The 11,987-nt window shown below is 42.0% G+C and overlaps 1 protein-coding gene across 5 annotated transcripts; it reads left to right on the top strand.

Annotated features, from left to right (window-relative positions):
* The first annotated feature begins 686 nt into the window (after positions 1-686).
* angel2 (angel homolog 2 (Drosophila)) lies at positions 687-11,187 on the top strand. 5 transcript variants are annotated; one of them, XM_035995622.1, is made up of 10 exons: positions 1,646-1,789; positions 3,300-3,903; positions 3,970-4,177; positions 5,579-5,799; positions 6,342-6,411; positions 7,084-7,514; positions 7,624-7,759; positions 7,913-7,988; positions 8,231-8,361; positions 9,695-11,187. In XM_035995622.1, the coding sequence occupies exons 1-10, from the start codon at positions 1,740-1,742 to the stop codon at positions 9,856-9,858; spliced, it is 2,091 nt and encodes a 696-aa protein (XP_035851515.1). In that variant the 5' UTR covers positions 1,646-1,739; the 3' UTR covers positions 9,859-11,187. The 5 variants fall into 5 exon arrangements, with proteins under 5 accessions (XP_031164160.1, XP_035851515.1, XP_031164159.1 ...); XM_031308300.2 differs by lacking the exon at positions 1,646-1,789 and adding an exon at positions 687-912 and having other exon boundaries at positions 3,300-4,177; XM_031308299.2 differs by having other exon boundaries at positions 3,300-4,177; positions 7,916-7,988.
* The last annotated feature ends 800 nt before the right edge of the window (positions 11,188-11,987 follow it).

The following is an 11,987-nucleotide window of genomic DNA, read 5'->3' as shown; positions in this document are numbered from 1 at the left end:
TGCTCTGCTTACTACAAATACCTCAGCTGCAGTACTATAGCTTCACTGCGACAGGCAACAGCTTTTCTAATCTATTGATACCATTACTGCTACTAACTGATGAAACTACTATTTTACTTATATTACTACTGCTATTACTTCAGCTACACATAATATGATATATTACTATTTACTATTTCATACTAAAACATGAAATTCTAACCCCTATTGTAAATAAATGATTGTGATGCAAAAAAAAATTGTTACATTTAAAAAGAACTGTTCTGACTTCATTCTGCTCATAAAGAGGAGGCTGAAGGGAGTGTAGACTACTTTAAATGTTCTTGGGAACTTATTTGCACTCCCTTTATTTTTGATGGGGATGTATGCAGGGTTCAAAATTTGCACCATCTACCAGCCAAATGCTGGTAAAATACACAAATGGCTGGTATGTTTGCTTCACTCACCAGCCAAAAAAAACAATGGTAATCTTATTGATTGGCTGGTGAAATTTGAACCTTCACTAGCCAATTTAGCTGGCGGACGAAAAAGTTAATTTTGAACCCTGGATGTATGGGTGTTTACATCAGAATAATCAGAGATCTCAGCGGCACAGCAATAGAGCTTTACACCACAAGCCTAAAAGAAGAAAAGACGTGTTGATGTTATCTTGCTGCTTTCATGCAAATGATTACACTGAAGTGAGCGAGGGGCAGGATCCGCAGAGAGAGAGAGAGCGAGAGAGAGCGAGAGAGAGAGAGAGAGAGAGAGCTCCGTTCCTCTCAGTCACCACTGCTCTTTATCAATCATATTAAATCCGTTCCTTTAGCGATATGGAATAACAGAAGATGTCGCTCGTTAGAAGCTGACATTTTATCTTTTCGACCCGTTTGTAAGGGCACCTTTGTCTTCAAGAAGAGGCTCTTTTTTCACGTAAGTAGCCTAATGTTAACGTTAGCGTTACAGAACAATGACCTTTTCATTTCGTCATCCTAGTTTTCTCGACAGCTCTTCTTGAAAAAAGAAGAAAAATGTAGTCACACTCGGGTTGAATCTAATTCAACATTTTGCGGAATTTTGGCCGTAACAACGGAGGATTTCAGTGATTTCGGGATGCTCTCGAATGATGTAGCTGTGAGCTACGTTTCCATTGGGGCTACTGTTTCCGCCGTACCGGGGCGGCTGTAGTCCGTTCACTGATTCGCATCATAGCATTCGATGCTAGGAAACGTCGCGAAACGACTACAAGTTCCAGCGAGGGGGAAAAAAGCTGCCTGAAATGATGCTTTTAGCCGCTATCGGAACAATTGGAATTACTTTCTACATATGGCCCATAAAGTGGTGAAATCATTAAACGTCGTCACCGAGTATTTTGCTGTTTTTTTGTTTATGTTACTAGCAGGCAGTCCAGTGGAAAATCCAACCAATATTGTCGTTGTATTTCTTTAGTTTTTTAGCTTAACAGTTTCTATCTACAACTGTTATTCTTGGTATGCTTTTCGTGTTCTTCTTTTTTTCCAAGTATCACAACGTGATATTATTTATTTAGCCTTAAATAGTATAAAAGCTCAGCCCGTCCAGTCGCATGTAAAGGACTATTTTGCTGTATAAGTTGGAAAACACGAGCTTTGTTGGAGTTCTTGAAGGCAACACGGGTTTACGGTCACGTCATATTTGGGCGACTCTGCTTCTTGTTTTTTTTAAGTCAGTGGTGAAACCATAGACATATCGATTATGTTCGCTGATAATAATTTACGGAGATGCATCCAAGCCGAAACATAAACGATGTTTCTTCCACCCATGGAGAGTAAGTTAACGTGAGCTAGCTAGTCACGGTTACAAAATAATGGCATTATTTGAGCTGTGCTCATACTCAATGGGACTCCAAACAGCTAGCTAAGTTAAACTGACTTTTAAACAACCACCATTCACACACACACAACAGCATTTAAACGCAGTCTTGTCATTGGCGTTTGGTTCTTTGGTTGTGAGCTACATGTTTGTAAAAGTTCTCTGAAATTACACACACAAAAAAAACGTGTTTAACCCAACGTAGCTTCTGGTCAGCAGTTAATTCTGCTACGTTTTCTCTTTTGCTGTCACACCAAGTTGAAAAGAAAGAAAAACCTCATTCCTCCTTATCAGTAGTTTCTCTATCTCATCTCTCCTAGCTTTATTTCATTACTTTTGTCGTCATTGCGTACTTTTATATTTACTTTAAACGTATAAATAGATGTATATAGACACTTACTAACTTACTAACTTACCGGTACTTCCTCCTTCCCTCCTTTATTCAACCCCGGAGGAAATGTAGCAGCAGTACACAAACGAAGAACACTGAATAGTACCGGGAATCAATCAAATATCCAAGTATTAGTATGATATTATAAGAGTTAAAATGAAGCCCAAAAACTATTCCCTTTTAAACGTGTTGCTGGTTTATTTTCTGTCGATACACCATTAAAAGAGTTCTATTGGTTTCAGCTCTAAATGTTGACACCTCTTTCTTCTTATCGCCTCCCCCACGGTTCATACGTTTGGAAAAAACCTGGAAAAGTTATGGAATTTGAAAAATGCAAAATTCCCGGCCTGGAAAGGTTTTGGAAACATTAAAAAGACCCAGAAAGTTTTGGAAAAGTCATGGAATTCTTTTTTAACACAGCATAATAATTAGAGGTGCAAACGATGAATCGATTAATCGATTAGTTGTCAACTATTAAATTAATCGCCAACTATTTTGATAATCGATTAATCGTTTGAGTCATTTTTTTATTAAAAAAAAAAAGATTTCTCTGATTCCAGCTTGTTAAATGTAAATATGTTCTAGTTTCTTCTCTCCTCTGTGACAGTAAACTGAATATCTTTGAGTTTTGGACAAAACAAGACATTTGAGGACGTCATCTTAGGCTTTGGGAAACACTGATCCACATTTTTCACCATGTTTTGACATTTTTATAGATCAAACAACTAATTGATTAATCGAGAAAATAATCAACAGATTAATCGACTATGAAAATAATCGTTGCAGCCCTAGTAATAATATGTGATTAATAAATGTATTTTCACGTCGTGTTAACCTCACCGTTCTATTCGGGGTGCGATATTACGACTCCCACTATGAACAACATACATTGTCATTCATTTTATTGTTAAACCTGTGAGGGTAAACTTTAACACAGCTTTTTATTCTTATTGTATAATGTCGACTGACATTTTCAGGAATACATAGTCATGGAAATTTGCCAAAAAGTCATGAAAAAGTATTAAAATGCGTATGAACCCTGGCCTCCCCTCTAACATCTGTCCTCTCCTCCCTCCAGCCACCACATGTTCCTTCGTCAGCTGAGCTCCTTCGGCTCCTCCTTCCTTCCTCGCAGCCGTCCCCCGCTCTGCAGGGCTGGCTTCAGGAGCAGCAGTGCCTCCTCCTCCTATTTCCCGCGTTGCATCCCCGCTCCTCATCCATGGTGCTCGGTGCGGGGATTCCCCCCCCGGCCTCCTGGACTCCCCCGCTCCCACCCAGCAGCCCGACAGGTCTTCTCTGGTAGGACGTTACACCCTCGGGGCATCAGCCGGGGTAACTTTGGCGGTAGCTGGCATCCGTTCTCCACCTCTGCCGGCCTCATGATGGAGCGGCCTGACAGAGAGCCTCCTCACAAACGGAGAAAGAGTGCGGAGGAGACGAGGAGCGCTGAAGAAACCCAACACCGAAGAGAAGGGCATGGGGCGACGGCAGGCAAGGCCAAGGACGGAGGCTCCAAGAGGGAGCACCATCACCGGGATTCCAGCACAGACAGCCTCCCTCGAACACACCACGGCTTCAAAGATGGAAGTAAAGACAGAGGGAAGAAGGGAGCTGGAAAAGGCCCCGGTTGGGCACACAGCAGAGATAAAGATGTAGAAAGGACTAAAACTGGGAATAAAGACAGACAGCCAACAGATGAAACCCCAGACCGAGGGAGGAGCGCACATCAGCAAGGAGGGCATAGAGATTCCCAGCCTCAAACCCCCAAGTCGAAACCCAAACAGGATAAAGTTCCCATGTACAGACCCAACCCCTGGTTCAAAGACAGGGACGCAGAGGAGCAGGGAGGGGGGACGGTGCTTCTTTCCCAGCAGGATGCCGGAGCCAGCGGGCAGCCTCCTCCACCTGGAACCTGTCCACCTGTAGGACAACAGGAAGACGCCAAACCAACGAAATGTAAGTTCACTTTTTGGTTCTGCGTTATTCAACTCATTAACTACACTTTGTAATATACTACAGGTAACTGCCGACCATTTTCCGAGCAGGAAAAATGTTTTTAGTTTCACTTTCCAGGCACTCTTTATTTTTACTGTGGGATAAAAAATCTATTTACAAGACTGTGAAACCTCTTAGAAATAGGTAATCCATTTTGGTGAAGAATTTATTTTTAAATATTTTTAAAAGCTCTACTTGTTCCATCCAAGCATGCAAAAATGAACGATATAAGTTTGCTCTTGTCATAAAGTTACTAATTTTGGATTGTGACACTGTGACTATCCAAGCCTGACCCTCTATAAGCACTTTAAAATGTAAAGTCTTAATTCAGGGGAACAAAATGTAAATGATGTAGAGTTAATTTTTTCCCAAGACGTCATCTTTGCCTTTTATGGGATAGTTTAACAAGTTTACTTCTATGGGCAACATTGCAACCCCTTACAATGGATTGTCATTGTCTCATGCCATTACAAATCAATGGAAGATAATATAATATAATCACATGAACAACTTACACATAGTGTCTTTAAGTCCTTTAAGTAAATTACTCATTTGTTAATGTCTAACTTGATGTCAAACATAAATCAGGAGGACATTGTCATAGAGCTGTTGAAACTATCATATCATCATTTTCTTGGTTTGGATTAGTCTGAAGTCAAATTTCCAGAATTATTTTTAGCAGTGGGGCAGGTCTGTCCGAACAACAGCCCCCCCTCGAACTGACACTTCGATGCTACACAAACAAATACATTTATTCACCTCTATTCATACACAATGAGGCATATTTCCAGTTGTGATTGAACTGTATTTTTTGAGGAACTATAGGGCACTTAACATCTACAACAGGTCTACAAAATGAAGTTTACAAGAAATTCTTCATAGGGAAACCCGAACCCAAAGTATAGAATGAAATATTACGCTGACTCACTCACCGTTTTAATGTTTCCAGATGTTTGATATCAGGACGATGAGCTGACGGAACTGACAAGTTGAACGTTGTCCAATCAGAACGGACCCACCGCGGTGACGTTTTTGGAGCTGTTCCTTTAATAGTCGACTCGGAAGAAAGCGAACGTTTTGACAGTAAACTCCGTCAACACAACAGTATGTGGAGTTCAACTGTACAGGCCCAATAACCTCTGAATAGTTCTACTTGTTAAATTGCAATGTGAGCGGCAGCCAACGGGGGGGTGCATTATGTCGGCAGGATCATTTAAAGGGCAACCGTGACTACATTGTGCATCTGCCCTATTTCTGATACCGTGGCGGCAGAAATGTTGCCATGGCGGGCCGCCACTACAAAATCAACATAGAGGAAACACTGTATCGTTCCTTTCTCCATCTTCTTTTCCCTCTCCTCAGCTCTTCAGAGACACTGGGAGGCCTCGCTTGTCTGCAGTGCCGACACCCAACCGCCAGGGGACAGCACAGCGTTTGACTTCTCAGTGATGTCCTACAACATCCTGTCTCAGGAGCTGCTGCAGGACAACGCCTACCTGTACCGCCACTGTCACCCCGGGGTCCTGCCCTGGGACCACCGGCTGCCCAACCTGCTGGCTGAGATCCAGCAGTACAACGCTGATGTGAGCGGGTTGGATCACCAGAAACCTTAATGATCCCCATGGGGACAAGATGGCAGAATGTAGCAGTAGCAGACAGGAGTTTAAAAGGACTTAACACTCGATGGTCAAAAGTATGTGGGCAGCTGAATACTGTTTATAAGATTCATCAGTGATTGGCGTTAAAGTCTTCCACACCAAACCAAAACCGTTTCTTTACGCTGGCTTTGTGCATCGTCATGTTGAAACAGGATAGATAGATAGATAGATAGATAGATAGAATACAATATACATACATACAATATACATGAAATAATAATAGGATAGATAGGGACAAACACAAACTGTTGACCCAAAGTTGGAAACACACTGTTAATTAAATATTAATATCATTTTATACATTTCCCTTCTTCAGAGATCGATAAACAGCCCCAGACCAAAAGTGTACAGGACGATGTGGACAGGATTGTCCGGATACTTTTGACCATATACTGTTAAGTAAATACTCAGAAATCTGTTATGATCAAGACCTGAGATCTGACGGAAAATCACTTTTTTTTTTTTAGATTCTGTGTCTTCAAGAAGTCCAGGAGGACCATTATGAAAACCAGATTAAACCTGCTCTACAGGCACTAGGTGTGTGTGTGTGTGTGTGTGTGTGTGTGTGTGTGTGTGTGTGTGTGTGTGTGTGTGTGTGTGTGTGTGTGTGTGTGTGTGTGTGTGTGTGTGTGTGTGTGTGTGTGTGTGTGTGCTTGTTTTACTATATTCGTGGGGTCCAAAAACCGGGGAATACAGTATACTTGTGGGGCCCAAAATGCTGGACCCCACAAGTTTAAAGGGCTGTTTGAGGGTTAAGACTTGGTTTTAGGATTAGGGTTAGAATTAGGTTATGGTTAGGGTGAGGGTAAGGGTTAAGGTTAGGCATTTAGTTGTGATGGTTAAGGTTAGGGTAAGGGGCTAGGGAATGCATTATGTCAATGACGGGTCCCCACAAAGATAGTGAAGCAAACGTGTGTGTGTGTGTGTGTGTGTGTGTGTGTGTGTGTGTGTGTGTGTAGTGAATGAATAAAATGTAAAATTTATTTCCATGTTTGTAACCTTTGCAGTAAATATGCTTATATTTGTATGTTTTCTCTTTTTAATATTGATTTGTATATATATATATATACACATATATATATATGTATGTATATATATATATATATATATGTATATGTATATATGTATGTATATACATTCATTAAAATGTTTGTGTGTGTGTGTGTGTGTGTGTGTGTGTGTGTGTGTGTGTGTGTGTGTGTGTGTCAGGTTACCATTGTGAGTACAAGAAGCGAACCGGAGGGAAACCAGACGGTTGTGCTGTTGTCTTTAAAACCTCCCGCCTGTCACTCCTCTCGTCCAATCCCGTTGAGTTTCTCCGCCCCGGCGACGCCCTCCTCGACCGGGACAACGTGGGATTGATTGTGCTGCTGCAACCTGTCGACGCCATGAGCCAATCAGACCCCTCCGCCTTCATCTGCGTGGCCAACACTCACCTCCTCTACAACCCTCGGCGCGGCGACATCAAACTGGCCCAGCTGGCGATCCTACTGGCCGAGATCAACCGGCTGTCCCGCCTCCCAGACGGGGCGCCCAGTCCGGTTGTGCTGTGCGGGGATTTTAACTCGACGCCGAGGAGTCCGCTGTACAGCTTTCTGACCACGGGCTGCCTGAAGTACAAAGGGCTGCCGAACAGCATGGTGAGATACACCCTGCAAGAACCATCTGATTCATCAATGAATACATTTTCTAGATGTTTGTAAGGGCTTACTCACAGTATGGGACAGTGAAGACTGTGTGTGTTTGCAGGTGTCTGGTCAGGAGAACAGTCCCAGAGGTCAGCGTCTCCTCACGTCTCCGCTCTGGTCTCCCAATTTGGGAATCAACCATCAGTGTCAGTACGAGGACAAAGCTGCCGCTGAGCCGTCCTCCAGCAGCCCTACAGGTACACGCACTGAGCTGAGCTCAACTTACTGCAGGGTGGAGATGAAAGCTCACAGTCCTAAGATTGTCAGCTGAATGTCGAGCCTCTCTGACATCTCTCTCTCTCTCTCCCTCCCTCTCTCCCTCTCTCTCTCTCTCTCTCTCTCTCTCTCAGCAGTAGAAGGAGCGATCTCTAATCTGACTGTAGAAGATCTCGCCACCAAACCTGCCGCTGCTGTTGCTTTTAACAGGTAATGTCTCTGTTTCTTCTCTTCCTAACCTCCTCCTTTCAGTCCTCCCTCAACGTTGTTCAAGTCACCTGACAAAAAAATCTGGTGAAGTTTTATTCAGAATAATTAGTCAAATTCACAGGTGTCTGTTCATTTTGATTTGATAATGTGGAATAAATAACCCAGATCTAAGCCAGACACAGTCTAACTGTGTGTGTGTGTGTGTGTGTGTGTGTGTGTGTGTGTGTGTGTGTGTGTGATAGAGCGAGGATCGAGCACAGCTTGAAGCTGCAGTCGTCCTACCAGCACCACCTGAAGCCTGATGGGAGACCTGAGATCACCACCTGTCACTCCCGTACGGCCATGACTGTGGATTACATCCTGTACACTCCCGGTACTGACACACACACACACACACACACACACACACACACACACACTAAAATCACTTTTTTGGTGCAAGATTACAGAGCTGGGAAGGGGTAAGTATTTGTTGGAAAGATCTCAGAATTTTCAAGATTAAAGTTTTTTCTAGGGATCAACCGATACTGTTTTTTCAAGACCGATACCGATTATTAGTAGTTAATAAAACCGATATTTGGAACCGATATGCATTTACAGTGAAAATGAAAATCTTTAAGTCAAAAATTACGATTTTGGAATGTTACAAACTTTGTTTAAATGCTTTAAGCAATTATTTAATAGATGAGAAACTTTCAACATAATCCCCAGTAAAGGCCGTTTTACAGTCGCCGTAGCCGAGATCGCGCGCGCCAATGTGATGTCAAAATGACGTCGATCATCTCGAGGGTAACCAGATGCCAGGACTCTCAGAGTGACTGCTAGTCTCTCTTGTAAACTTACTGGGTTAAGATGAGTTCTTTTATGGTGGTATCTGATGGTCAGATAGCATTGTGGGCGGGACATTAAGTCAGACTCTGTGGTGAGGGAAACCGAAGCAGAGGGACAGACACAGAGCTGTAGCCGAGCCAAAGTAGAGCACTTTTTAATTCATTAACTTTATCGGTTATCAGGCAAATAAAACGCTGAACTGCCAAAAACCGGGCCGATAATCAGCCAGGGCCGATAATCAGTCTATCCCGATTGTCGGCTAAATTCACAAGTATTTAGCTTGTTGCTAAATCCATTAACAGTCTAATTTGATGATTTGATCTACTGCAGGCGTAATGCACGGCGAGCAGCAGCGTCTGTGGTGAGATGGAGTCGATCTGGCTCCTTGACAAAAAGAAACACTGTGTCCTGTTTTTTTTCTCATAAATTTGAGACTTTAATCTCCGAGAATTATTTAGTTTTTTTATGCAAAATTCTGATTTTATAATCTCTGAGAATATCCCATTTTGTTTCTCATAAATTTCTGAGTTTTATTCTTCAAGATTATTTTTCTTGGTATTATTACCTACTTCCTCTGGCTCTGTCATTTATTTATTTATTCACCTACAATGGTCTTAATTCGCCGTTGTAATTTTACAACACTGAACTGTGACAAACTCCTGATTTACATTAGGAAATATCTGATCAAAATTAGGTAAACAAGATAAAGAAGCTGACTTTAACTACTAGTGATTTACTCCAAAAGTATTGAGGCCCGTTACTATTCTTTACACTCTTACTGATCTTCCTGCTTATTTTTTCTTTTCCTCTTTTCCTTTCTTCTTTTATCTTGTCACACTTCCATCTCTCTTTCTCCTTCTGTTCTCCTTTAAAAGAATTCATCGCACCTCCTTCACTTCCTGGTGGGCGGGGCCTCCAACTGCTGGGCAGGCTGTCATTGGTCGGCGAGTCGGAGATGGAGGAAGTCAACGGCCTGCCCAACCAGTGTCACTCGTCCGATCACCTCCCTCTCCTTGCCCGCTTCCGCTTCCGGCGCTGACCTGGGGTGGTGGGGGGGGGGATCCCCTGGACAGCCAATCACAGCTCTCGCAGCACGACGCCTCAACAGGGCAGCTCAGGGAAGACGGAAGCGTTTATCGATTTGAAGTAAAACACAAATGAATCCAAATAAAGTTCAAGTTGTTTTCTCACACGCACTGAAACAGGATTAACATCACACCTGCAAAGTCCCTTTTTCATCCCTGCTTAGCAGTTCAGCGTAGCGATGAAAAAGAAAGACTAATGTTAGAACCATGGCTCGTATGTACAAACATCAACCATACTTCACTACCGAAACTAACTTTTAATCTGATTCATAGTTGTTCTCTTGCTGTAGATAAGATCAGTTTTTGTTCTTGTTTGCGGAAAGATTAAGTTCTTTTGACCCAACTTAGTTCCACTTGGGTGTAATCTATGAAGGGACAGATTTCAGAAGCCTGAACATTATTACTTGAAGTGAAAGTGCTGCTGATGAGGAGTGGGCCATGATAGAGGGGCAAAGCCACAGGAGCTGCAACGATGAGTCAACTAATCAATCAGTCGATCGACAGAAAAATGTTTTCATCGTTTAAAATCGTTTAAAGCATATTTTCATGCAGAAAATGCAGTTTTCAGACTCAAACATGAAGATTTTAATGCTTTTCTCTTTTTTATATTGAACTGTATTTATTAGGGTTGGATTGACAAAACATCTAAAGACTTGTGAGAAACTGTGGTGAACATTTTTAAATATTCTTTGACATTTTATAGACCAAAGGATTAAACGATCGATTTAGAAAATAATCGTCAGATTAAGCGATATTGACAATAATTGTTAGTTGCAGCCCTAAAAGCAACAACAAACATTTGATTCTGAAAAATCCAGAGTGTTTCTCTCATCTTTCAAGTTTCAGACAAAAACAAAAAACAAACATGAAATGATAGTTGACGAAAAAGGAAGCGGCTGGTATGCTGTTAAATGAAATTCCTCTTCAAACTGTTTGAGTGATGGAATCCATACGTTTTCCTGCACCAGTTTCCAAGTTGCCCCTGTATCATTGCGTTGGAAATGATTTATTTTATATTGTGTTCTATAATTTATGATTTTGCTTCACATTTACAAAATATTTGGAAACTTGGACTTCGAGTACATTTTATGTGCAGACTCAAACCAATCTGGAGTATGAATTTAGTGCCATCGGTTATGAGTAAAGAAATATGTTAGGATCAAACTTTTCAATGGACATTGTGCTATGATTTCAGACTTAATACATAATAAGCGGTGGATGTATTTTTTTCTAACATTTTGGAAAGAGATTTTAGTGTTGTAAATAAAGGACTGTTTTTACACGTGGCTGCTGTCAGGGTTTTTTTTTAACCTTTATTTATCCAAGTAAGTTGATTGAGAACAACTTCTCATTTGCAACGACGACCTGTCACATTCACACAGTTCCACATTCATACCTGGAGGTGGTTGGGGTTAAGGGCCTTGCTCAAGGGTACCTCAGTGGTGGTAGAGAGGGAGGGACAAGTGCTCCTCTTTCACTTTCCCCACCCAGATTTTATCCTGTCGGTCTGGGGATTTAACCGGTGACCTCCTGGTCCCAAGTTCGCTTCTTTAACCACTAGTCCACCACTGCCACTGGTTTAATGTCATGAGTGTCAAAGTGATTTAACATTTAAATGGAACATACAGTACATGTGCTACTCAAAGGAACACAGCGACTTTACATGAGTTTGCTTTGTTTTTCACCGAGACAAACACGGCGTCCCTCGCTCCTGTGTGAGTTTACGTAGCTGAAACAATGCTACCATGTGTGTTTCTAAAGAAAGATGGCTGTTTGTCTTGTTCTTGTATAATGGGAGTTGGCTGCTTTCCCCTGTTCATTTGTCTTCGGAGGAATAGCTGTTGAAACAAGCGTGTTTCCATGCATGGTCCTGCAGGGAGTCAGCTGTTTGTCCTCTTCAGTCTGATGGGACAGAGCTGTTATAATGGGACGCTGCTGCTTCTTATGTTTAGTTTTTAGTTTTAAACAGAAGTGGCTGTATTTTACCCCATGTTTGTCTTTGTAAAGTGCGTGTGCGTGTGTGTGTGTGTGTGTGTGTGTGTGTGTGTGTGTGTGTGTGTGTGTGTGTGTGTGTGAGAGACTG

This window comes from Sander lucioperca, chromosome 19 (assembly GCF_008315115.2).
Source record: "Sander lucioperca isolate FBNREF2018 chromosome 19, SLUC_FBN_1.2, whole genome shotgun sequence".
NCBI classification, from domain to species: domain Eukaryota; kingdom Metazoa; phylum Chordata; class Actinopteri; order Perciformes; family Percidae; genus Sander; species Sander lucioperca.
The sequence above is the reverse complement of the archived record's forward strand: the minus strand, read 5'-3'. Positions and strand labels throughout refer to the sequence as shown.